This window comes from Neopsephotus bourkii, unplaced genomic scaffold (assembly GCF_033783945.1).
Source record: "Neopsephotus bourkii isolate Nb327-2 ecotype Australia unplaced genomic scaffold, CSIRO-AGI_Nbou_v1 NB_962, whole genome shotgun sequence".
NCBI lineage: Eukaryota > Metazoa > Chordata > Aves > Psittaciformes > Psittacidae > Neopsephotus > Neopsephotus bourkii.
Genome location: NW_026901456.1, coordinates 7034340 through 7061826, shown reverse-complemented (window position 1 = coordinate 7061826; position 27487 = coordinate 7034340). Strand labels below are relative to the sequence as shown.

At 36.2% G+C, this 27487-nt stretch overlaps 1 protein-coding gene and 1 long non-coding RNA gene across 3 annotated transcripts in view; one reads left to right on the top strand and one right to left on the bottom strand.

Annotated features, from left to right (window-relative positions):
* DSCAM (DS cell adhesion molecule) overlaps positions 1-27487 on the top strand; it is a 459270-nt gene that overhangs the window by 253699 nt on the left and 178084 nt on the right. For both annotated transcript variants that reach the window (XM_061359220.1, XM_061359221.1), the window contains exon 4: positions 26311-26457. In XM_061359220.1, coding sequence (XP_061215204.1) covers positions 26311-26457 — 147 coding nt within the window. The remainder of the gene's footprint in view (positions 1-26310; positions 26458-27487) is intronic.
* Positions 1-27487, bottom strand: part of LOC133215302 (uncharacterized) — a 102533-nt gene that overhangs the window by 74385 nt on the left and 661 nt on the right. The window contains exon 2 of the long non-coding RNA XR_009726368.1: positions 26802-26974. This is a non-coding gene — a long non-coding RNA (uncharacterized LOC133215302). The remainder of the gene's footprint in view (positions 1-26801; positions 26975-27487) is intronic.

Genomic DNA, 27487 nt, shown 5'->3' with positions numbered 1-27487 from the left:
TAGGATTACTGTAGCTAAGTACTATAACCTTTGGTTTTAAAACCACAGGAAGATCATTCCAGCCTTTAAGCACTGGAATAGCAAATTCTTCCATTCCCCCATAAATTCTTTAATGAATAGAAACACAATATTGCTACGGACATGTAGTATTAAAACAATATAAAAATCAGATTGATCCTTTTGCAAAACGTAATCAATTAACTCATTGATTTTTAGTCTCAGTAGTGAGGTAATCTAGCTGTGCCCTGTTAATTCTTCGGTCTTCTTACCAGTGCAATTGCTTCAGAAATATTTTTAACAAAATATTAAGCCTACTCTAATTAGTATTAAACTTCTGAAATTCCTACAGTATCGCGTATCTCGTATATTCCTGCTTAACTCTTTGCAGGGGTAAGACTGTGGTTTTTTTCTGAGATTTTTAGTCTGTGGTTGCAAGTAAGTTTTCTTGGAATCTGATAGTATTTTTGGTAGAAGAAGGTAAAAGCAAGTCATGTTGCATTTCTGCTTTTCAGGAAATGGTCTTCGAAACTGTTGATAGCCCTTTGATGACACAAAAATAATTTTTGTGTACCAGCTCTAAAAAACATGGTCCTTGTGTGTTTTAAATGTTGTAGAGATGGTTAGTCTATTTATAAACCTATACTGGTTTTGTGCCTAATAAATGAAAAAAATATGGAGGATTTAAAAATTCAAAGGACCTACTTTTTTTTCCTTCTTTTCTTTGCCTTTGTTATCATATGTCAATTTAATATGCACTTCATACATGTTCTTTTTATGAGCAGCATTTCTGAGGGAAATACATTATATTTGGCAAATATGCATTTTCAAAAATATATGCACCTTAGTGTATATCATAGAAAAAGGGGAGCACTGATATTAAACTGGAAAAAAAAACAAACAAAAAAAAACAACAAAAAAACCACACAGGAAAACATTCTGAAAATACCATCTTTTTGTCTGAATGGATGCGATGGTTGATATGAATAGTTTTGTGCCCTTTATATATATTGCAGTATATAATGAGGTTTATGTCATATGATATACATTCTAATACTGATGAAAAGTAGAAACGTTAAAAGTAGCATGCAGGCATAATTAAAAGGTATTCTATTGTTGAGGAACTAGAATTATCATTATTGCAACAACTTTTAACACTACTTCACAAAAAGAATTGCTGATAAAGCATTTGTTAAAGGTCTTCAGCCCTTGTCATTGTTTACTGTGTAGCCCTCAGGATAATCTTCAGAGTGTAAGATGCTTTTGTTTCAGGCTCTTCATTGCTTGTTTTGTGTTCTTAGACACCATCCAGCTGATAACTGCTCACAGAAAGGATTGTGTTTAAATAACTGAGTTCTTAAATACTCAGGATTTCAAAAATTTCAGATTCCATATTCATACTGCATTATACTAACACCTACTTCAGGATGTGTAACTAGTAACATGTAAGTTAGGTACTGGCACTAAGCTTGGAGAAAGTTGCTAGTACATGGGTGGTGAAATGATGTGGCTCTACATGCAGTCAGCTGAAAAGAATCATAAAATCACAGAATGGTTTGGGTTGGAAGGGACCTTAATGATCATCTCATTCCAACCCTCTGCCATGGGCAGGGATGCCTTCCACTAGACCAAGCTGCTCAAAGTCACATCCAGCCTGGCCTTGAACACTTCCAGGGATGGGGCAACCACAAAGTGGGCAACCTGCTCTAGTGTCACACACCTATGATACACTGCACAAATAAGGCACTTTATCCTGATGTCAGAATGGTAGCATTGAACTGCAGAGACTGCAGCTAATGTCTACAGTTTCCAAACATCCCCCAAAATGATTCATGTGCATTTGAAGTACTGCATTTTAGGAAAATGGAAGACACCCCACTTCTGGGTTTCTCAGAGGAATTCATTTTTGCAAGGAAAAGTTTACATGCAGAAGCAATGGTTATTCTCAGTAGAAAAGGAATTCAGTAAAGAGACACTTTGCCCACAGGTGCTGGGATGTGATCTGTGACAAAATGTAAAATAACAACTAGAGAAGAGAGGGATAAAAGGACAAGTTTAAATTGAGAGCCAAAGAGATAATGCACTTATTGATATTTTTCCATGACTTAGAGATATACGCTACTTAGATATCTGATTTTCTTAAAATCAGAGTGGAATAAATCTTAAATATTTACATATTTACTGAAGGATATAGTTTGGAAAATAATCTTAAAAATACTAAGAATATTTATATCACAAAATTAGGATTGAAGTAAGTTTTCAACACTGTAAAGCTCAAATAAAGGTGCCTGGTTTAAATCTGGTTCTACATAATTTACAAACCTGGCAAAAATCTTTTTGAAAAAGAAACAAGAGAGAGCTTTTTATCTTTAAAAAAGAAAAATCATGAATAATTTCAAGTAAAGAGTCAGTTCTAGTGGTGTGGGATCTTGCTAATGCATTGTGAGCAGGAAAACCAGTGAAATTGAATAAATAAATGATTCATTATAAATTATTTGCAGGGAAAGATGCATCTTCTAGTTACCTGTTTGGCTGGCTGTCTTGCATTTGTAATGATTTCTTCTGCTGTTGTTGCTACAGGACCTCTTAATTTTGTGAATATTTCTTCTGGTTTCTCAACCAGGTGAAGACAAGTAATCTTGGCATATTATGCTCCAATTATACAATGGAAAAACATATGAAAGACATTGCACACACAAATAAATGAAAAGTTGGTAATTAGCTCAACTAAATAATATGAGGAAATGGTTGAGAACTGATAATTTCTCTATGAGAATGGCTGAGAATTTCTGTAACAATATTCATGAAATTTCTGTTTCCTACATTTAGTTTTCAAGTACAAGCTAAGTGGGTGGGGGGCTGTTCAACAGTGTGCCTCCCCCTTGCTCCTCCTTTCCCTTCTTTGTGAATGGGTCTGTCAGTTCATGCTAGAGTCATCCAGTGGCATTTACAAGCCTGGGTAGCTAAGTTGGGCACCTAAATCCATACCTCCATAGCTTTAGAAGTGATGGCCTTAAACAGTTTCCATGGTAGTTCTAATACTCCACTCTTCAAAGTCATGAATTTGTGTGTCCCCATCTAGATAACAGCACACAGGTCAAGGTGCACCTATCTTTGAGATAGAGAATGATGAACAAATACAAGCTTTAACAAGTGGATAAACATGTGCATCTGAAATATATAGAAATTCTGTGATTAAATGAAATATGCTTTTTGAAGAATAGAGTGCTCTGATTTTCCTTGAAGCTGTGCTGATAATGGCCATTTTGACTCCAAAGAACAATAAGAGGGAGGGGCATAGATGTGGTATTTGATTACCACATAATAGATGGATGTACATAAAAGAGAAATTAGCATATCTTTGAAAAAAAAATTTCATTAAATAAGGGTGATTTCTGAAAATTAAACAAATTCAAACTTGTCTTGGAGATTTGACATCCCCAATGTTATTCAGAATTGTAATGAATTACCACATAAACACTGAAGCACTGGTATGGTAGATTTACATGTACATGGGGAAAAAAAAGACACAGCTTGTTGATCAGACTAATGGCTTGGAAGTAGCTTCATGAAGAGTCCTTGTAATCGCATTTGACAGTCTGAATTGATGGCTGATGGCTTGTAAAGGGCAATGCACTGGGGTGATTTCAGGGAGCTTTTAATAATGCTTAGCAAATGATCAGGTGGCACAGTCAATCGGTTTGTAGATGACAATATTCTTTTCCCCTCCCAGTAAGTTCAAAGCATAGAAAAAAAAATCAACTGAAAGCACAGAAGTGCATCCTCAATCAAGATAATCCAGAAGAAAAACAAACAAAGCCCCCCACACACATTTAAGGAATGAGCTTGATACAGGCAAGGAATAATTGTAATTTTCTCTTGAGATTTGGATGGTACTTCTGGATTCTTCTAGGATCTATTTCTGTTTATAGTTACACTGTAGTAACTTTTAAAACCTACAAAATCCTAATTCATGGCCAATATTAAGAAAGACACAATCAAAGAAGGAGGGTGTTGAGGAACAGATTCCAGTTTCTGCTTTCTCTCTGTAAATGGAATGTTGCAACATTTTTCATGTTCTTTTCCTCTAGTGGCAACTTGGTAGAGCTTATGGATGGCCATAGGATCCATTCCCTATCCATTCCCTCTCTTGAGGTCTGGGAAGAGTTTTTTGTCTTTTTCTATTCAGTTACTTTCTAAGTGAAACTTACCAGTGTAGCTGAAAAACCAAACCAAACCAAGCTAGGTCAGTGACTTTCCCAGAAGATCCAAGGTCAAGAATATTTAAAATATTAATGATGTCTGAATGTCTCTACTTCAAGATGACTTGTAATACTCAAAACAAGATTTTTAGAAGTCAGAATGCTCAACAGATTGACTTAACTGTATGTATTATGACTACTTCATAGCATGCTTTGCTCTCACAGTCTTAGTTTTAACTTTCTAAATAAGTTCCCTGTTGTCAAGAGCAACATCAGAAAGACTTGCGGGCTCTTTATTACCTGTAGGGAATGGTTTTGGGGAATAATAATGTAAGGCTTTCGGCACAAAGGAGCTATGGCTTTATATACAGCATGCAATAATATTTTCCTTTCTGGTATATAGAAGGTAAAGAATTTTCTGTGCAGTAGTGATTAGCAAATTGGACTTTTGCCACTGAATGAGGTAGGTTACTCACTGACATGTGAAAAGTTGAGCCCATTTTCTTTTTTAAAAAATCAGTAGGAAATGACCTAGCTTTGTGAGTCATTATTATCCCAAACTTATTCAGCTGATGGACTACTGGGACATTACATATCAATTTTGACTAGCACCCCATAGGACTTAAATCTTTTTATGGTCATCTTTTTGTATAGTTTATATCTTTGCTCTGATGATCCTAAGGGTGGAAGTGTCTTTCTCCAGAGGTAATGTCCCCAGTAGATTTCTTTTTTCTCAAAAGCTGAAAGGGAGGGTCCAGTGAAGATGTCAGTTTTCAGGGAACTGATTGTGAATATTTTTTAGGTGCAAGACGAAACCAGCAAACATTGTCCAAGAATCCCTTAGGAAATTTCAGAGTCATCCATGCCAACACTTTGTGTTATTGCTTTGACTAGATAAATATAATAGTTTACAGTCTGCTTTTACACGTTTTATGTCTCTGCAGCACTAAGAAAACTTGAACAAGCCTCTGTTCTGTTGTATTCATATTTTCCTGAGGTTTACATTTACACGTTGGTGATGAGATGCATTGTCTTCTTCATCTTATGTTCACCTGCATATCCAGCAGATGCAATGGCGTTAAATACTAATCAAGAGATGTTAATAGAAGGGTTGTGAATAGACTGGAAATACATCTTAACTTTCTCTGGTGGTAAAACTGAGTGTTTTAATATAATAATGGCTTTGTTTTCCTTTAATTTTATTTCTTAATAGTCTGAAGCATAGTGTCTTATGGTCATGAACAAGTTCTTATGATCATTGGCTTCAGTCAGTGGTTTGGGTACTGTTTTCTGGCAAGATATTTTGTACTGAGAGAACTTCAATGAAAATCAGAGAAGGAAGAACCCTAGAGTTTCCTTGCTGACCAAACTTGTACAAATAACCATTCACCAAATTATTCCCTGATATTCAGGTAGTTTAAGTTGTTCTTACACTGTTGTATCCCTAAGACCTACACTATGTTATTACTGCCTCCTGTGAATCTAGATGTTTCTCTACTTGCCCAGAATTTCCTTCTATCTTGTGATACAAAATAATTAGTCAATTCTTGCCTTTCAGTTTCCACATTTCTTCATTGTCCCTTGCAACAGTAAACCCACCACATTAGTGTATGTTCATTTTATGTGACTTAGATCTTCAAAGTTGGAAAATTTACTTCAGCTTATTGGTGGTTTTGCTAATGTTTTTATTGGTAGATCTAAAAATAGTAATATTACTCTCCAAATTTCTATTTTTGGAGCACTTAGAAGGGCAATTTTTTTAATTTATCTATTGGTTATATTTCTTAAAGGACAGACCTGCATCTTCTTTTCCATTACATACGCATAACTTGCAATTAGTGTGTTTTATTCAAAGTGCTCCTTAAAGGTATTTGGAAATCAGGAAAACTGTCCTAAGAACACTGAGCTCAATACCTGCTCAGCAGAAATATTCTGGTGGCTAATTTTTCCAGTGACACTGTGACAAAAATAACCACAGTATCCAAGATATAAATTGGAAAACAAAGATTTTCACTGGATACAGGAGATTTTCACTGAGTGACTAGACAAACCATGTGGTTTTACAGAGTATGACATAGTGCATGAATAGAGATATTCATTATAAACCTCCTTGTGCATACACTTCACAGCATAATCTCCATGTGAAGATCTTGTACTTATTTGCAAGAAGTACCAGATGGTTTAATTTTCTGTTTTCAGGGTGCATCACTGTTAACTTCCTGCAAATAAATGCAAGAGCTATGTCAAATTAGATCTTTTTTTTCCTGTCAGAAAGTGAAGATCCTCCACCAAGTTCCAAAAGAGTTTTGTCCTGGTAATTCCTTGCACAGAACTGGAAATGGGGAAAAAAACCCTACAACAAGAAGAAAACTGATCTTTTGCTTTATTTCCAGCTGTGATGCCTGCCATGGCCAGAAACTCAGTTGAAATGGGGACATAAAAGTAAAAAAGTAACTGCAGCTTCCATTTGAATTTAGGAAAAGAATGACCTGGGTCATCAAGTTCAGTTCCATGAACATAAATACATAATACCAAAGAGTTCACAGAACTTCTATTTTGAATCTCCTCCTAAAAATACAAACCAGAAAGCATTCCTTGACATTACCTTTGAACTTCTGGTATACAGAATCTAAAACTACAAAAGACCACAACCAAAACAACCCCAAGCCAAACAATATGACACAATGAAAAGAGGGGTGAAAAAGCGATATCCTACAACCCTCCGGTGGCAGGTTGTCTCTCTCGTAAAAACACTTCCAAGTGGCACCGGGAAAATACCCAGAGGACCTTGCCAGTGTAATTTGTACCATAATTCTTCACTGTTCCCAAATTAGGAGACTGTCTTTAATCCTGAGCATTCAAACAACAAATGCCAACCAAGCACTTCAAGTTTTTCTAAGCCTCTTCCCTCAGAATGTTGTTTTCTCTCCATCGCCTTCTTACAAAGCAAGGCAACCTGCTCTGTGCTTAGAAGACAACAGGTATGTCAAAGAAGAGTATGGAGAAGTCTTCCTCAACCCTAAAATTAATGATCTGAAGATCTGAATCATAGGATCAACAAAATATGATACAATATGTGCTGAGGAAAAGAGACAACTACCTTCTTTCTTTTTTTTTTCTTTTTTTTTTTTCTTTTCTTTTTCTTTTCTTTTGTTTTTCTTTTATTTAATGCCCAAACCTTTACCTCACAGGCTTTCTGAACTCCCAGATCATGCACACAGACACCTCAAACTCTGTCTCAGTCTCCATTTTGAAACAAGTAGATTTTCCTACCACTCTCTTTGGGAGGTTTTCCATCATCTCCCAATCTTCTAATCTTCTTCAGATGTCTAGACTAAGTTTTATTAATGGATAATTCAAAGCCATTAAATCTTATTCCAGTAATGCTCTATAAACTGAGTAATTCCTCTCTCTCTTTTCCTGGTACATACACCCAAAAGTATTTATTTTCTTATTTGGTGTAACTTTATTATTGACACCTTCATTACTACCTTAATTTTTGTAACATAAATATGCCAACTTTTAAGTCTCCTCTAAAAGAATGCCTTCTCTTTTTTGCATAAGCATTTAAAGAGCTGATTTTTTTATTCATATTTGAGATGTCCTTTGCAAACAAAATCTACTTGGATTACAGATGATACCCTAAGTGAGCTATTGCCGACATCTTATTCAATAATACTACTGCTTCTCTATGTCTATCAAAACTCCTTTCCTGTTTAATCTTAGAATCTTATTAGGTTCTTTCATGGCTATATCTCACTGGTAGCTCACAGCTATTCTATCGTCCATCAGTATATCCATATTCCTTTATTTCTCTGTCCACTTCAATTAATTGAACTCTATCTGATTTCAGAAAGGAAAAAAACCCAAAAGTCACTGTACAGTTAGTTACCTGCTCCAACACTCCCTTTTCAGCATTCTCTTTGTTTACCTGAATAATGTTCTTGTCCTCCTCAAATTGAACAGAAAAATAATGCTGCTTCTGAAACCTAGCAGAAGAAACACAGACAAGGTGGAGAAATATAGATTCATGTAGTACATTCTTCTGTTACCCTATGTAAGTAAATCTGAGAAAGGTAGTAGCACATTAATGCCTCCCCTTTGGGATTTTGACATTTTTATAGAGTGGATACTACAGGCACAAGATTGTGGTGTACATACCACATCCTTAATGAGAACTAATCTTCTTCCTGACTCCCCTAAATTTAACAGAAATTACTTCAAGCCTAGAAAGTGCAATTGAATACCCACATGTTAATTTCTTAGTTTCAGCCTAATTTTAATCTTTGAAAGCATAGAAAAATCCTGGGCTGGAAAATGTATTCCAAAATATTTTCATTCTTGTATTTATTACACAATAACAGGATCAAAAATAAATGGCTGATTTCATAAGTTTCAAAATAAAGCTTTCTCACATCCAGAGCCAATGCAGGTAATTAATTTTCATAGGAAATATCAAGGATATTTTTTTCTTTAAATACACACATTCTTAAAGAGACCTCTGTGATTACTTCTCCACAAAAATGTGAAGTGGAGCAATGTGAAAAAAAAAAAAAGAGCAAAATATGGCTTTTATGTGAATGTGAAAACCACTTATAAGCTGAAAAAGAGAAGAAAATAAATACTTTTGTAATTTTGAAAGAATGCATAGTAGGAACTCGTAAGTACCTTTACTAGTTTTCTAACATAGATGAGGTCCTAAACCAGACTGACACCAGGATTTACAGAAATTATTAAACCTTTCTCACCCCTACCCATCCAAGTCAGAAGAAATTTGATTGATGGTTCGTTCACATTGTGCTTGCATCAGGCTATCAGCACCTTTGTTAGGATCAGTTCTTTTTCTGTGTGAGGAGGTTTGCTGTTGTGTGCATTTTTTGTACTTCCTCTGTTCATTTCTTGAAAGGTGCTGCTTCTTTCAAGACCCTCCCTCTTTATTTTAGCATACCTTGTTGTGATATTGTTGTGTGAATAAAATACACTCAATCTGGTTAGAAACCCAGAAGTAATGATAAAGTTACAGAAATAGTTGCTTATGCATTCTAGGAATTTGTTCATTAGGTGGCTTTTTAGCACAGAAAGGGACAGATGTGTCCAGCAATGTGCAGAGATGTAATTCCAGTATGAAGTTTTGATTAATTTAGATTAGAAACCAGAAGCAAGTATCTTGAAATTATTACCTGACTTTACATGAAGGAAGCAAATTCCTCTGAAGAAAGCCAGCCATAATGCTATGCTTCCTAGGTGCCTTCCAGGCACACAAATAAAGTGGCCAGTTGCTCAGAGGGAGGTGGTGGGGACAGAGTTTCAGTAGTAGTACGCTCTAATTCTGCCACAGCAGTGTCAGATTCCTACACGTCTATAAATTCTCATAGGAAGGACAAATGTTCTGCTTTGTTCTAAGCAATCTTTTAAACTGTTTTGACCTTCCATGTTTCTGCCCGGAATGTACTGTAGGGTTCTTATACCCACTTTGTAATTTCTGAATGAACTGTGGATACCCCTTTGCTTAAATTTTCCATCTTCTGTCTATTCTGTCAATTTAGTCTTACCTTGTCTTGACCTCCTAATTTAAAAGTTTTCCCTCTCATCAATCAAGCTGTTATTATGTCTCTTTATAAGCTCTTTTTTCATAACCAAAGGCATTTGGTTCTTAAGGCTCCCATTGTAAAACTGCACTTTCAGTTCTTGAATTGTTCCTGTAGCTCTTCCCTGATTCCTGCCAAATTTTCAACATTATTTCAGTGATGTGAGATTTCCTTTTTTCGTTTGTTTTTCCCAGTTGCTTGATAGAAAATGTTTCCATAAACAGAGCAGAGAAAGCTGCACAGTTATGAAATCTTCAGACCTATCTTTCTGAACTAAAATTTTAATTGTTTGCCACCTCTCTCTGGGAAGTAGAATCATAGAATCATAGAATAGTTAGGGTTGGAAAGGATCTTAAGATCATCAAGTTCCAACCCCCCTGCCCCATGGGCAGGGACACCTCGCACTACTAAGGTAGTGGGACTTCACTGAACTCTGCTCCCAGCTTCTTGTATATGAATGATTTTTCCTGTTGTTGACTTTAGTTCATATATTATACATCTCATCTATAATTTACCATAAAAAGGGACCTTCACTTATTAACTTCATGAGGCATGCATGTGCACACATGCATATGTGGGATGCTTCCTTACATAAAACTAAAGATTAATGTATAAATATTTAATTGAGGTTATAGTTTAAAAAAGTATTGCTCCTAAAAGTTTTGGAAAAGACCTTTTTCAGCAAGTATAATAGGTAACATGGGGTACCATCTGGTAAGAAGTGGGTAATGCCTTCTCACAGAATATTATTTTAAATGTGAGGAAGAACTAAGGTAATTTAAAATTTTAGTTTTTATTAAAGGTGCTCTACTTCCATATATTCTGTTTTCTTCTTCAAAACTTACTGTCCTAAGAGCTAGTTTCAGCCTTAAGTCATATTTTAAAAAGAGACATATTTATTTATTTTTTTTTAACTGGAGACTACTTAAATTCTGTATGCTATATGCTATGATACAGTGTTAAGCTGAGACTAGAATACAGTGACATGATTAAGACTGTCCTGAACAAGCATACCCTTTCACTTAAGTGGTGCCTATTGTTCGGAAGACAAGCTATCAAACAAACTTTAAAATATACACTCAGTGTTTCACCCTTCCCATACACAGTAAAGCACTGAGAGAATTTTATCTGAGTAAGGGGAGAGAGAAGCTCAGGTCTCAGAGAAAATATTTATTACTTATTACTGAAAAAAACTCAGTTTCCAAGGTGCATTGTATTGAGTGTTTACACATTAGCTGTAGTAAATACTCCTTCAACATACAAAATCAGCATTTAACTACATATTCACAGACCTTGAGCAGCCTAAATGGAAATCTTTCTTTCTCAATATTTCCTTCATATTGAAAGGTCTATATGAACTTTAGCAATCAGAAATTATCGGGTACATGCTATTTCTGTTCCCCAACTGTGGTAAATGGTGGTTAAACAAAGGCTTATTGTGCATAATGTCAGGGTTGTTGATGCAGAAAAAGCAGCATCTGAGTTAAAAGACAATGCTACATTTAATTAATTTTAACATTATTTTAATATGTCCTTAGAAAAAGGAAGTGCAGCTTATGTTTGAAATGGCATTAATCACATAGATTGCCTCTGAATGTTCCGGTGTTTGCAGCTTCAATTTAAATGGGAAATTATTCCAGGAAATGTGTTTTTTTAAGATAGGAAGAAATCAATTAGTGAATAGATGTTACCTTTGGTAATGTCACTTTCTTTCCCATTGGCTGTGTCTTGCAATGACTGCATCTGTACAGCAGAATTTATAAGTACTTTATTTAGATAGAGACCAGGGAGGCTTGCTAGCTACTCAAGTGAAATCTGGTCTCTCTTTTGGCACCTATTGTCTCATGGGTATACTCTGCAGATTATGCCACAGTCTGTGTATGGAAGAGTTTCAGGTTTAATATCTCATCTTGAAAGATTAGGTCAAAGCAAGTAAATCTAACAGGTGGGTCACACAATCAAATCATATCCAGCCATTTCCAGTTAATTATTCAAGCCTTTCTTTGTGCTCTTGTGAATTTGAATAGAAGAGCTGTCAGCTGTTGAGTCTCTATTGAAGACCAGCCTTAAATCATTATTATTGAACTGCTCCTTACTAGACTCAGGAGCTAGTGTTACTGTCAGAAAGAAAAAGAAATGAAACATGGTATATTGACTTTAGGATCTTTTGGATTTTATTTGTTTATTTATCTATTTATTATTTCTTTATTTCCTATCTTCTGTATTCTTTGCTCTGCAGTGTGCTGTGCTTTGTACAATGCTCCTTTTGCTCCAGCAAGAATGTAAAGTTAAAAAGGCTCAGTATACATGAGTTGCATATGTGTTCTACCTTTTTAATGAAAATGCTCGAGGGAGGGAGATACTGTGTCTCCACAGGACATGGTGTAGAATGCAAATTCTAGGGTCAGTGATTCAAATTCTTGGGGCTTTGCCCAGGAGGATTGGAGTAAAATAAAACTGGCTTTCTTCTGGGAGCTTCTGAACTATGAAAGGAATGATGTTGACCCAAATAACAGTTGCTCAAGAGACAGAACCAATGCAGAATTTGCTTAGAATAAATGTCATATAGCTGTCAGATTTTACTACATTAATTTTCTTTTTATAAGATCCTTTTATGGCTGTTTGCATCCCTAAGCTGTTTGCTGCATAAAAAAGTATAACTAAATTAAAGTTGAATATCAAGGAAAAAGAAGAAAAACAGTTTTAGTTCAGAGCTTTTTCTTCCTTGCTTTTTTGATACCTGATTTTGAAAAATAAGGATAGTTATTTAGAAGTGTTCTTACTTAACAAACACTAGCATTTTTTAAATGTCACATAAAACAACCAGTCCTCAAAACTGCATTGTGCCTTCTCGGGAAAAATAAGTACATTGAAGAAAATTGTGCGAATGTCCTTGCTTTAGATGAATTTATCCTAAAAAGGAGTACTTTTAGACCTTATGCATTTAAAACACTGTACAGAGAGTCACATCTCTTTTCAGGCAAATATCATGTACAAGCAAGAACAATAGATCACTTGTACGTGATTTTAAATCCCTTTGAAGCCATGTTCTGATAGCTTTAATGAGACATACAAATACAATTCACAGATTTCATAATGTTTCTCTATTTAAAGGTATGTTTTATCCCAATGTGCTAATCCTTTAAAGACAGATTCTGTGCATGCAGTTGGCCATCTACATCTACAATTGTGCAAGACATCATGGATGTGTCTGACTTACACGTATGCACTACAACAGTTCTGCACCAATCATTGGTGCAAAGTATGCACTTCAAATTCTGCACATCTTGCATAGACTGAACTTGCTGCATGTGTGTAGGCATCTGTCAGGTCAGTCCTTTTTAGGCAACTTTATGCTGCTTGCATTTTCTGGGAGTGCAAGAAATGTCAATTATATAGATCTTAATGTATAAATGTTATTAGCCCACTAGTCAAGACTATCTGTGCTAATGTCATAGGACACTGACAAGCAAGGTCATTCTGTGACTTGACATGTTCTTTAAAGGCCTGTACAGATAAAGAAAGAGAAAATAACTGCTTCAGAATATTGCTTAAAGTCCAGGTATTGCTGGTGTCTGTCTGTTTTGACATTTTTATTTTGTTGGGGTTTTTTAACCTAATGTTCTAAACCCAGGTCTGGGATACAGTATTCCCAAATCTGCCACAAACACATAAGATAAGGTTAGGCAACGCAATTAGCTTTACTGTGCCTCAATTTCTCAATCAAATAAAAATAGGAAAATTACCTAAGAAATATATTTGGGCATATTTGCATAATGTTCCTGATATCTGGAAAAGCTTCCAAGTCATGATTCTCTGAACATTTCAGAGAAGGCAGTAAAACCCCCTAAAATACTTACATTTATTCTAAAGGAATTATGTTTGTTGTGCTTGCGATGATATTTGTCTTTCTGTTGCCAGCCTAAGGAAAGTAATAGTACAGAATCAAAGCAGTCTTTATGAGAAGGTCTGGACATCCTTCCAAGCTTTATCTCACATATGTCTTTGAAATTAAGCTGTAGTGAAATATCCCATAATCTCGAGCTGATGCTTAGCAAGAATCACACTGTGAATTTAATCCATGCTGAAAAGTTATATTTACTGAATGCTTATTTTATTGTTAAAGTTAGTTTGCTAAAGACGTCAGCAAAGAACCTGACTTAACAAAGCATGGAAAACAACACAATAGCCATACCTACTTACATTATTCTATAACTCACATTCAAAGTTTCTCTGATCACTAAAGTGCTTTAAGAATTATAAATCTTTGTAACCCACAAAAAATGAGGTCTGCAGGCACGAAACACTAAATCGTGTATGCTAATGCAATACATTCTGCAATCAGATTGTCAGGAACTGCTTGTAGTTATTTCAATTTAAAATCAGCATGTTATTTTCTTTTTTTTTTCCAGCAGTTGATTATACATGTGACTTATCTGGTATAATACTTAGGTGCCATTTTTCTAATATTCCTTTACGGAGTAATTTCATTGGATCAGGGTCTGCAGGAATTCTTTTGTTTCATTATACAGCATGGAACAGTCTTTATGTATTTCTGCTCTGATGTTCTGTCTCTTCTGTTTAAAACACTGCTTCATCGATTGTTCTGGTGCTCTGCTGTATAGAAACCCAATGAAGGTTCCACACATTTCTACACTGAGGAAAATGTGTATCAAGTCCTAAAAGATGGTGCTACCTTGTCAGACTGTTTTCTTAAAACACTAAGTGTACAAGTGGTAGTCAGAAACAAAAGAAGATAAAACTACAAAATATATGAAATAGAACTCTGTGTCTCATCTGTGTTGTGAGGAAGGGTAAACTAGAGACAGAAGTAGGTTCCTATCCATACCTGGGTATGTTCAGTGTGAGAATTAGCATGGATGAGAGAGGACAAGTTTCTAGAGGAAAAGTAGTATGCAGCTAATGATAAGGGAAATCTTAAAAATGTTTTGATATTTAAAGAGCTGTTGAAAAGTGAATCCATAGACTTAACACTTTTTTCTCATTCAAAAAGATAGATATACACATCATTAATTGCCTTTTTTTTCTTTAAAACTATTCACTGAAAACTGGACTCTTTCCCCAGGGAACTGGCCAAGAGTCCCCAGGGGAAGCTAGTTAGTTTAGCTCTAATCACTAGTGAAGCTACTTCTTCCCAGAGTGAATATTCTGAGTATTTTTTATCCAAACAGCATAGGTTTATTTCTTCAAATTGAGTGAGCAAGGTAATAACTCCTTCCTAAGTCATTACCCTAAAACCAAATTAATCTTTGAGGTTTCCCAAATTTTACGCTCTCAAGTAATTTTTGAAAATGCTGCACTAGAATGTACCATACGAGGCTTTGTCTGTTAGCTACAGTTTATACCTTAAATAAAAATTCTGAATGCTTAGATATCTTGTGAATATTTGAATAGATTTTTTTCATGAAAGGGAGTACTGTTCTAAATTTCCATAAAACTGTTCCTTCAGTTTTCCATAATTTTCTAATACTGTTCTAAATTTCCATAAAACAAGCTCCTTCCTTGATGCTTCATTACCTTCACAGTCACCTTTATAATAAATGTGGTTAAACATGTGGGGCCACAGAGCTGCAGCTGCTCTAATTAATGTCGCTTAATATTGATTATTTGCAGTTTCTCTAAATAATTCTGCTGCTGGTGGCACTTGTAATTCTGTGTATGCAAGGCTGTGATTTATTCTGATCATATTGTCTATAACAGCGCCTATTCTACATACACAATGACTTTGAAGCTATAAACCATTAAGGTGCACATTTGATGATAGCGACATAAACCAACTGCTGTTCTGGCCAGAGGAGATAGAGGTTCTTCCTTTACTTAGCAAGCTTGTGTTTAAATTTACATGCAGATAGAAGGAGAGATAGGTTGTGTTCCTGAATGTTGTAAAGTATAAAGCATAAGTTTATTTGTGCTAAGCCACCGGTGAGCTCTAGGCTATTTATTTACTTGGGATTCAACAGCAAAAGCCTGAAAGAATAAATTTTAATCCCCTAGACAGCTCCATATATCATGGGCAAAGCTGAATCCTCTTTAATCAGAGCCCTAAGACTAGCTAGTGATTTAAAATTATCTGCTTTCTTTCTAGCTAAAATAAGGAAATCAGCTTCTACCACAACGTGTCCAAGGACTCATATAATCTCAAATTGCAGTATTAAAGATTATGGAAGTCTTATTTAATATCCTGTAGGACTGACAGTTAACAACAGCGAGTAGAAAACTGTAGCTTCTCATATCTAATATATTCATGAAAGATTAAGAGGGTGAACATTTAAATATAAACATTATGTGATCAGTCATGTTTATACTATCCAATCATAAAGTAGTAACAATTAACATAACCTAGTCTATGTACACATAAACACAGCTCCTGCATCTATTCATGCTTTTTTTAAAAAAAAAAAAAAAAAAAAACCAACTTGCCTATTCCTCCCTTCTAAAACTTGAATAGCGTATACATAATGTAAGTGGAATTGGTATGAACAATTGGCATGAAATACATTTTTGCAGCCTCAGAAACATTGAGGAGATAATAAAATGTGTTCTGTGCAATTTGTCTAAGAGTCTAACATTAACCTAGTATCCAAACTTATTCAGAAAATGATAGCACTGCACATGTAATAGCACTAATGCTCATAGGTCTTTCCTTATTCTATGATTACAGAAACGCAAAACCAGAAACATTCATGTTACAGTTGAATTTAAAAAAAACTAAAAATGGTTAGTTATATAGATATCACCAGCTTTCAGAACCTGTTTGATTTCGGAGCATTCTTTTCAGGCCTCAATTCATCTGAATATGAACCCAATATGGTACCACAACATTTGTTCCTATGTTAAGGCTGTAGTTGACTCAGCAGATAATCTCTCAGCTCAATTTATAAAGCCAAAACTGGAGCTTCATTTCACTCCCTCCTCCCTTACACTTTCTTTCTCTTTTTTGCCTTTTTTTTTTTTTTGCCCTTTTTTTTTTTTTTTTGTCTTTTTTCTTTCTCTTTCTTTCTCCTCTCAGTTTTATTCATGTTATGGTTCTATATGCAAGAAACAGCCAGGTTTGGCTTTTAGCTGGTACTATTGTATGCAAAACATTAAGAGAAATCTAGAAATAAGAATATATAGAAAATATATAGAAAATATAGAATAATATCAAGTTATGAATGACAATAAGTAATTTTAAAATGGAGAAGTAAACACTGCAGGATGTAGCTTTCTCTAAAGCCATTTTCTTTGGAGATATGCAGAAAGATATAGTTATTCCCTAAAATTCCTTAGAGCTAGAGGTACCAAAATAATAACAGTTCTATGTTAACCATTTTCCTCTTCAAACTTTTCTACTTATAAAGATCAAATGGAAACTATTTCTCACTAATCTTCTCACTAACAGATTTGCTTGAATGTCATGTTTAACACTGAGCTCCCACCACAGTAGATATTTCTTGAGGAGGGACCTGGTTAAGTAAAGGAAGTGGGTTCAAATTTAAACAGGGGAAGTTTAGGTTAGATATAAGGAAGAAGTTCTTTACTGTGAGGGTGGTGAGGCACTGGAACAAGATGCCTAAGGAAGTTGTGAATGCTCCATCCCTGGCAGTGTTCAAGGACAGGTTAGATGGAGTCTTGGGTGATATGGTTTAGTATGAGTTGTCGTTGCCCATTGCAGGGGGGTTGGAACTAGATGATCTTAAGGTGCTTTCTAACCCTAACTATTCTATGATTCTAAGTGGCAGGGCTAAAGAGTGATGATGTATGAAAAGATCTTAGTTATGAGCTATCAGTTCTGTATAAATTTTGCAAAGTTAAGAATCCATCTATGCTACAACTGGAACCATGTCAGGCCCTAGGATTGGAAACATTTATAAATATCCTTAATTCTTTTCAGAGAGAAAGCCTTGGTTACTATTAATTGAACTCAAAACAGATTATGTGCCTATAGAATAAAAGGATACCTCATGTAAAGTTACTGGCTTGTTTTTAAATTGTTAAATTTCATTTTGGGAAAAACCAACAAATCCAACCAACAAAACAGGGGCAAAAAAAAAAAAAAAAACCTTCACAAAATAACCTAAAAAATCCCCATCAAAGTCCCATAACAAACAAGAAAAAACCTTCTCCAAAATCCACCCACCCCTGCCCCCATAACCAGAAGGAAAATGAAAAATTCTCTCTCCTGTGGAACTGCAGAAAACTTCAGACCTGCAAGCTCACTCTTACGACAGAGATGCATCTCTGTGAGCTGTAAGGAGCATGGAATAACAGATCAAATATGGTAACAGCCTCTTTTGCTTCAGACAAACACTTCCTATGCCTTTTATGCTTATTTCTGTCCTTCTGCCAGGAAAAACTGTGAAAATCAAAGACCTTAATTCCTCATGAGTAACATCATACAAATGTGATACCTGAGAAGCTTTACTGCTGAATCACCATTATGGTGACCTCTCTAGTTATCAAACCCCAGATCTGTGAGAGACAAAAGACCAGACATGTAACGCAAATAAGTAATTGGTTCTTCAACAGGTGTGCCTGAATGGTGGAGGTGATAATACAAGGGAGGGCTAATTTCATTGTAATTGAAAATGATTAAGAAAGGTCATCGCCCTACTTAAGGAAGGGCAGTGGTGTGGCTTTACTCTTTCCTGCTTGTGTTCCCTTGGAAGTCACCTTCAGGTTGTGTCCCAGACAGGGAGAGGGTAGTGAGCAGCACTCTTCAAAAGTGTAATTCACAGAGCTGAGAGAATATGAAGAACTAAAAAAAAAAAAAAAATATCAAAAATATCAATTTCGTCCTCTCTAAGGTCTGCTAACAGGGCCTGTGAGATTTAGCTACATCACTAGGTGGCAGGTTGGGCCTCTCAGAGGAGTGTCATCGTGTTTTGACTGCACCACCTACTCTGAGCAACACTCCAAGTCTCTCAGGTAGGTAGAGCACAGTATGTGAGTGCTGCTTAGAAAAATGAAATCCTTACCTACTTACATGCCTTTCTTTCCTCATCTAATCTTTCGTTCGGAATCAAAATAGTTCACAGGATTGTGACTTCAGGGCACAGTTTAAGCATGGCTGCTCTTAGCACATTTTCTGTGCCCAGAGCAGCAGATTGTTTTGCTTTGAGAATGATGTTCTAGCAGCGTTATAAAACTGAGTTATAGGTTACTCTCTACTTTGGCTCTGTGGAAAGGTTTCTCCCCTTTCATGAATAGGTCACACTAGAAACATGCTTAGCAGAAGCAGTTCTATCCAGAGGAAGGGACAGGAAGAGCTGATAAACGTTTGTTCTATATTATCATTTGGTACGCTATTAGAACAGCCATCTGTTCTCTTCATTTCTATCAAGCCAATTTAGACTGCAATAGCATAACACGGTTAGATGTGTTTCCAACAAAGTGAAAATCAAATATGATATTTTAAATGATCTTGAGGATAACATTACCCCTATTTAAAACTACCAGCATGCTGGGGTAAAAGAGCATGATAAAAGAATAATTAATATTACAGTTTTGAAATATTCTTATTTCCATACAAGAATATTAGGCACTAATTCGACAGGAAAGTGTTCACATGTTCTTATGAATTATACATGAGAACAATTTCACATAGGAAACCTAAACAGAATCTTTTTAACTTATTACTCAGATCTGTAAAATTTTATTTTAATCTCTGATATTATACAGTCTAATGGAAAGCATTAAAAATCTTACGTAAGCGCGATTTCATAATCGTTAATGTGACCTCTTCTCACTTAGAGACATGAACACATGATTTGCTAATGCAGCTCAACTTTAATGAAGTCCCTAGGTTATTTAGGGCGCTAGTCAGCAGATAGTAAAACGAGGGGTGTGTTTCTAAAATGTCATGGGATTTGGGGCCCATAGTTCAAATTGGTCAAACCTAGGTATGACCCAGTTTACTCCTCCTCTTCCGTGTTTGTCCTCTTCAGTGTCTTACTACTTTGAAATATGTATCTTCAAATCAAGTGGTTTGGTATTTCAGATGAAGACATGAGTTTAAAGTTTCCATTAATGAGTGAAATTTAGTTAAGAGAAGACATGTTGATAAAGCATGCAAACTGTTCAAACGTTTGTGTAATGGCAAATGATGGCAAACTTGGTGAGCTGCACAGGGAGATTGGATCGTGTAATAAAGAGGTCTGATTTGAGCATGTAGTCTTTCATACAGCCAATTCTAGTATGAAGGCAGACAGACAATAGATTGCATCTGCAAAATGGGGGGAATTTATTCTCTAAATCTGTGACATTGAAAAGGCGATCACAATTTTCATTGACTAACTGAAGCATGTTAGTGTTCGTAAAAAGACTACTGTAGTTGCTGGATGCATAAGTGGAAGCAAAATTTGGATAAAGAAAGAGTGGTGACATTTTGCATTTGTGATTACCATAAACGTCACTGAATTTATGTGCACATTCCAGATTTTAAAAAGAACTTTAAAAAGTTGTTATGGTTCTGGGCAAAACCCAGATTATTTCAAGATATGAATAATTCACAGTAAATGATTTAGGAATTTCAATCTGTATAACTAATTAAGGAGAAAGATGATTTAAGAGGTAATTTCCTCATGTTCTTTAAGCACTTAAAAGGGCAGAAGATTTCTGATTGCAGAGGAAAACTTTAACGAAGGCACAGTAAGATCCAATATCTGGGGTCAAAGCCAGATAGACCACAAACAATACACTAGCTTTCAAAAGAGAGAATAATTAACCATTGGAATAATTTACCCAGGGGTATCACATCCTCTCCGCTTACAATAAATCTTTAATCATGACTAATGTCGTTTTGAAAAAGTTATAGCTTAACTTCCAGATATGGATTTGGTGCACGAGTTAATGGGTGAAGCATGAAAGGTGAGAATAAATGACTCTAATGGTCTTTCTAGTACTTGGATCTATACATTTTGTACTCAGTTTCATGTTGAGGCATGGGATGTTGGAGAAAAAATCATGAGTTCCATTCGATGGTTTTCCACTGACTTATGTACATTTATCAATGTACCTCAGTAAGCTTCTCTGTAAAACATTTAAATTTTAAATAGTAATATGTTACTATGCTCACCTCACCAAGGCAAAAGGTTGTAAGGGTTCCTAACACCCTTTGAACTCTTTGAATGAAATAAATACTTCAGATACTGGACAAGGTTTTGAAAGGCAGCAAGTGTTGACAGCCAAAAAAGATGTAAGCTTTCAATGTCTCTGAAAATCTGGTGCTGAAATTATTATAATCAAGTTTTCAAGGCGTTAATACAAACACTACTGAGGAGGAATAAGAAATGGGAATTATGAGCTATATTTTGACAATGTTATTTTTAATTGTTGTGAAGGAGGCTTCTCTGCCTTCCTCCCTTGAAGCCTGCTAAAAGCCAATCAAACAAAAAGCTTCAGTTTATGTGACAGGATGTTCCATTTAAAAAAATAATATCCTTATTTGGCATATTAAGTAGGTGAGTCAAAAATACTAAACTTTGTTACAGCAAAGCAGGAGCAATTAAAATAAATGAGCCTCAAAAAGAAAGCACTCCCCTAGATCAACAGGGCAATAAGAGCTTGTCGATTCCCATCCTAGTGCATTTCTAAACACTTTTTGAAGTACAGAAGGCAGAACACTCAACACTTTGGTTTTGTCACACCTGACAGCCTGTCGGTTTTAATGAAAACGCTCTCCATTTAGAAGATGACAGAAATTACATGCATTTCCCCTTTTATTTTTCTGTCAGCTTTTCTGCCTTGCATTTTTACAGTAGAAGGAGGTGCTGTTTATTAAAGCATTATATAAGTATGCAAAATATATTAAGAAGAAAAAGGAAAAGGAAAAGCTTTAGCCCTGCAATTACACAGAATGTGTGTTGGTGAGAAAAGTATGCTGTGGCGTAACATCTAATGGGTGGCAATAACTATTTATTTTTAGTGATCTTTCAAGAGGGTGAGGCAAAAATCTCTAGATAATGTGTTAAGTGAAGGTTTTATTATATGATTGCCTGAGAAGTTTCCTACAGGAAGATGATCTAAGCAGTGTTAAATACTCAAGTATGTTCATAACTTCTCTAAAAAATATAACAAGATAACAGCGAACAATTTCTTGGCTCTGCACAGTTTTCACAAACCTCTTTTATTAAGTGGCAGGCTTTTAATAAGTGTACCCACTATCATTGACCCAGATGTATAACCGCATCAGAGGAAACTCTTCTCCAGGACTGAGGAGGGAAGGCTTCACTCACAAACATAAGTCAGTGCTATGGGATTTGTAATAGCACATAAATATATATATTCTTCAGCCTGTCAGTAGCCACTCCGTGGGTTTACCTGGACTCAGTTTCAGGGCAAATGTTAGCTGCAACAATATGTGCAGGGTAGAAATACTGAGGAAGTGAGCTTTTGGCAGTTTTAAGGAAAACTCTGCATTTGGTCTTCTAACTTAATTTCTGTGACAGATGTTTTGTGCTTATCCTAAGAAAAGGCACAAATTTAATTACTAGTGATGGCTTGTATAGACCATATCTAAAAGTTGTGCAGGGGTTCTGAAAACAAAGAAGGTTTAAAAAAACATGAAGAAAGGAATTATTTTATAAACTTTGGGCACATTTGGTATGATCTTAAACTTGTTCGGGCTAGTAAGACTCCAGAAGTGTGACTCTGTAGAAATGGAGTTACATATATTTAGCAAAGGTGAATCCAGATCCCAGAAAAAGAAAGCCACATGAAGTCATGGTACAATGAACACATTTCTGCCACTCAGCTGTTTAGGTTCCACTTGAGACAAGTGCAACAGCACATGCAGTTTTATCGGCAAGACATAAATGGCCAGAACTTATGCGCATTCCCGGTCCTGTGATGTGTCAGCAGCAGAGCAGCCTCTCTGCTGACATCTACCCTGGTACAGTTTGTTAGCAGAGTTACTCCCCATCTTGAAAAATCTGATCTACATCTTGATCAGGCTGCTATATACAGCACCGGTTCAACAGCCTGGCAGGTTTGCCAGATAAGTGGCCCTGCTGTGGGCAAGCATACATCTGAACTGCCTGTGCTGTCTGAAATACAGAGACGGTTAATGGTCACACAGCTAGAAACAGAAGCAATAGATTGCCTTTGCTGCATACTGCAAGTGAAGTCCTTAAGTGTGATTCCTACCTCCTGCAGCTGTCATTTTATGTTGCCTGCAAACTAAGGAAGACAACTGTGCTTTAATTACCTGTAGACCTTATAATATATTTCTTGGCAAAGATTTGCTTTATATTTCAGTAGTGCAGATTGTGCAAGTGACACACAAGTAAAACAGCCCATGGCTTTCAGACCAAAATTCTAAATATCCTTCTAACCTGGAGTTAGGGGTAAAAGTAAACATTATTAAAAGGTTCAGGTGTTGAGCACCTCTGTATGTTGAGGAGATAGGATGTAACAAAACAAGTGTTTATGTCTCAGTAACTGGGGACTGTAAAAGAAAAAGGAAGAAATATTTAGCATAGGACATTCTACCATATCTAGGAGTTACAGTGTGAGAATCAACTCAGGGAAGAAAAAGTATTCTCTGACCAACAGGAAGTACTTCTGTGTGAATCATTAAAAACCTGCCTCCCTAGGAGGTGGTAATATTTCCATGGCTGTGGGTTTGGATCTGGGCTGTATGACTGAGGGCAGGTAAAGAACAATCATGATTGCTAAGGGGGTTCACTAGGTGATTGCCTGCATACTTGCAGATTATGCTTTCTGGTTGCTAGTAGGTAGTTGTTAGCTGCCTGGTATTTGTAGAAAACCTCATTAGAATGTTTGTTCAAGTCAAGCTATTTTGTGACTAGCAAATAACTTATTAGTAATTGAGAAATTAACTTATTAACTTTATTCTTATTAACTGTCTATATAATTTATTCTTATTAACTGTCTATATGATTTCCTTCAAACATTACAACTGAAGTATTAAAATATAAGAAGCAAGATAGCTTTGCTTTTTTGCTTGTAACTTTCTCAATGTTATATTTCAGACACCTAGTTGTGAAACTGAAATATTACCTTTTCAGGTGTTTTTTCTAACACACTGAACATACACGCACATACATTTGTAAGAAATCTGTGCTGAAAAACAAGCCTTCTGTATGCAAACACTTAAGTTTTCAGAGGCTCATGAAGTCATTATGGGCCCTGTGTAAGGAGTCTCTCTAGTTTGTAAATCCAGCCCTAGGCTGGAATATAGTGTTGCTCATGGCTGAGGAGAGTGCTTTGCCATCCAGTGCTTTGCCTCCTCCTTTGCATCTTCCTTTTCCTAGTTTTTCCTCTTTGGAAGTAGGAAAGTAGCCTCTTTTCAGGGGATTTGTTTTGTTTGTATACTTCTTAGCCATGGCCCATGTTATTTGAACAAAGTACTTCAGAAGGGCATGTGCAGTGTGGCTTATGTTCTTCCAAACTTGTGACCTGCTTCCATACGTGTGCCTTGACTTTCAGCAGAACAGGGTCAGCCAAGACAGGTCACCAGTATGGTTATTTTATAATGCATACAAGGATGAGAGAGGTGGGCTGGTTTTGCTTTATTCAGTATTCTCTGCTCTAAGGGTCAGTCCTGTCCTATGATATTAAATATTGGGGGGAACAGGGGGGACTAGTTGTTGGGGGTGGGGGGTGTTATATACATATTTTTTTTATTATTATTATTGTTTCTATTTATTTTAAATTGGAGTTTAAAGGGGATTGCCCTCTGTAATGAAACAATTTCTTTTCTGTCTTTTCTCTGCTGGATTGCTTTCCCACTGATGTATTTGTGAACAGGAACCCTGGTTACTCTTAATTATTAAAAAGTCATTGCTCAAACAGAGCTCTGAAGAAAAGGAAATATTTCTTACTGCATGTTACTGAATAGTAGTTCATAATGGGTTTTGTGTATTTTCTTCTTACTTTGGGAGCTGGGTGTATTTTATAGCCCATTGATACAGGTTTTTATATTGTAAGAGCTATCAAGTAATAACGAAAAAATAGGAGACACAAAAAAGAGGAGTTATGAACATTTTCTCCAGTGTAAAAGTTTTAGGAAAGCATTACATAACTTAGACTGCACTATTTTTTAAATGGAAAGAGTGGCCAGGTGAGACCCAAGGTTGTAATGCATTCTAACCAGGTTACTTCCATTTACTGAAATATGGGAAAATCCTTAGAGTAAACATACACCATGTAGGTGTCAGGTTTTTTGTGTCTTGCTTTAGAACATGCATTTACAACAGAACAGAGGCATTTGTGATTGCCAAACAATCAAAACTGCACGTGTACATATGTACCTATTCTAGAGTTAATAACAAAAAAATATATGCATTTGGAGTAAATTTCAACTATATTATTTTCAGTTTGTATGAACACTGGAAGAAATGCTGACCATGAACATGTCAGTCTTGTTCAGTTTTAGTGGAGCAGTCACTTTGCTGGGTTTAATTTTCTTCCTGAAATAAACCTTTCGATGTATAATTTAAAAATAAATAAATAAAAACATCTGTGGCTATTAAATAACATGTCCTATGCAGCTTAGTTGAGCCCTTCTTTCAGACATGGAGTCTGTCAACCTGCTTACATTGTGCTTCTCTAATCACAGAATGTAATATTATTAAAATATATATATATATATATGTCCCCAGGAGAGCAGATAATGTATTAATTCATCTTCTGCCAGTAGCTTGGCTGTGAAAGTACTGAGCTGCAGAAAGGTCAGCTCATACTGTGGAGGCCTGAAGTGCATTAACCCAAGGGAAATATGGGCAGGATGGGGTGGGACTCTTCCTGACACTTGAGCTGTCTAGCTTGCAGCTAGTGCAGGTATGCATAACTTCACTAGGGTCAGCAATGTAGTCAGCGTCATCAAAGCTGAGTTTGTCATCTACATTTTCCCATCACAACTGAAGCAGGATGTACAGCAGGGCTGTGTAGTACATGGCCCTTATGGCCTGAACCATTCAGGAAATATGTCCTATATTCTTGAGGAAAAACCTTCCTTTTTTGTTTCTCTTTCTTTCACTGATCCCTTCAGTTTTACATTTTGTGACTTTTTTTTTCTCAATTTTCTGGTGTACCTAGACAAAAAAATGCCATTTTGGCTAAAGTTGTTTAATTATTCATGCCATCCCAGGCTGTCTTTCTAACACATACAGCTCTGATGGTGAGTTTCCATCATATTCACTGTAAAATATTGGCTTAAATGGGATTAAATTCTGCATTGGTTCTTTATCCTATATTTTGTTTGAGATGCCTCTTGGGTGTTGTTGATTGGTTGTGATATATACTAAGACATGTTTCTTTCCTTCATTCCTCACATTTTACTTACAGAGACCTACTTTTTTTTAGAAGTGCACAAGAGTTAACATCTTTATATGCATTTGCAGTCAGTACTTATTAAACTTACAGTTGGCAGCTTCTAGACTGGCAAAAAAGAATCTTCAGGACCTACAGGCTCTGTCATCCATCCTTTAGTGTGAGCAAGCAGAACACAGTAGCAACTTGCAGAAATTTTAAACACTGCAAATTCTTGTGTCTTTCAGGACCTAGATTTCTCATCACATCCACGGGAGCCTTGTATATTTTAGACGTACAGAATGAAGATGGACTGTACAACTACCGATGTATTACAAGGCACAGATACACTGGAGAAACACGACAAAGCAACAGTGCAAGACTTTTTGTATCAGGTGCTCCTCTTTATATCATGTTAAATCAAGTATTGTATATGCTTCTCTTTAGTGTGTTAAACTGGGCCTGGAATGTTCTCGTTCCTGGATGCAAAATAAAATGCTCCATTTTAAAATCCTTTTCCCCCCCAGCCAGTTTTTCACCTCCTGTTAGATATTCCCAGAGAGCCTGTAAGAGTACACTGGCATTTAATACAGTGGTTTTTTTTAGTACTAAAGTCCTTTGAAAAGGACTGTGGATGGTATTCATCTCATTAAAAGTAGACTTCTGCTGTGAAAACATCTATTCACCTTTCCTTTGTCACCAAAGTTGAGGAACACTTTTCAGGGCCAGTGTAGTTTACCTACTTCAGCTGCCCACTTTGGGGTGAGATGAATTGCCCCATGGTGCCTATTTCTCTGTTAACTATTGCAGGAGTTCAGGAAATTTATCTCAGCTGTAGATATTTCCACTGCAGGAACCTCAGGTTAGCTGAGGTGCATTTCAGCCTTTCTTTTCAATCATCACACTCCTTCCCTGGGGAAAACAGTACGTTCCCCTGATTTCAGAAGGGATCTTTGCCAGAAGGGGTACATGTCCCCTCATAGTCCGCCCAGATGCTGGTGGCAGACAGGAGTTAGGCAGTGACTGTTCATGGGCAGAGCTAAGAGTCCCAGGGCAAAATGCTTTGCGCACCAGATAGATAAACAAGAAGGTAGGTGGGCTATTTTAACTTTTACTTGTAACTGTAAATCATTTCCTGATTGTTGTGTGTGTGATGGACTGTTTGGTTCCCTCTGCACACACTCCAAAGATTTAAGGCCATCCATACAGTGCTGCTCCAATCGCACCTTCTCCCGACTTTGTCTTGGGGAGATGCCAGTTGTGGGAGAGGTAAAAAGGAGGAACAGATCCCAGAACTTTGGAACTCACTCTCAAACATCTCTGTATAGGATTAGCTCTTTTCCATCTCCCCTTCCTCTCCCTCATTTGCTGAGTGTCTCTAAGTGCACCCTATGTTTGAGTATGAGTAGATCTGCAACTACATTC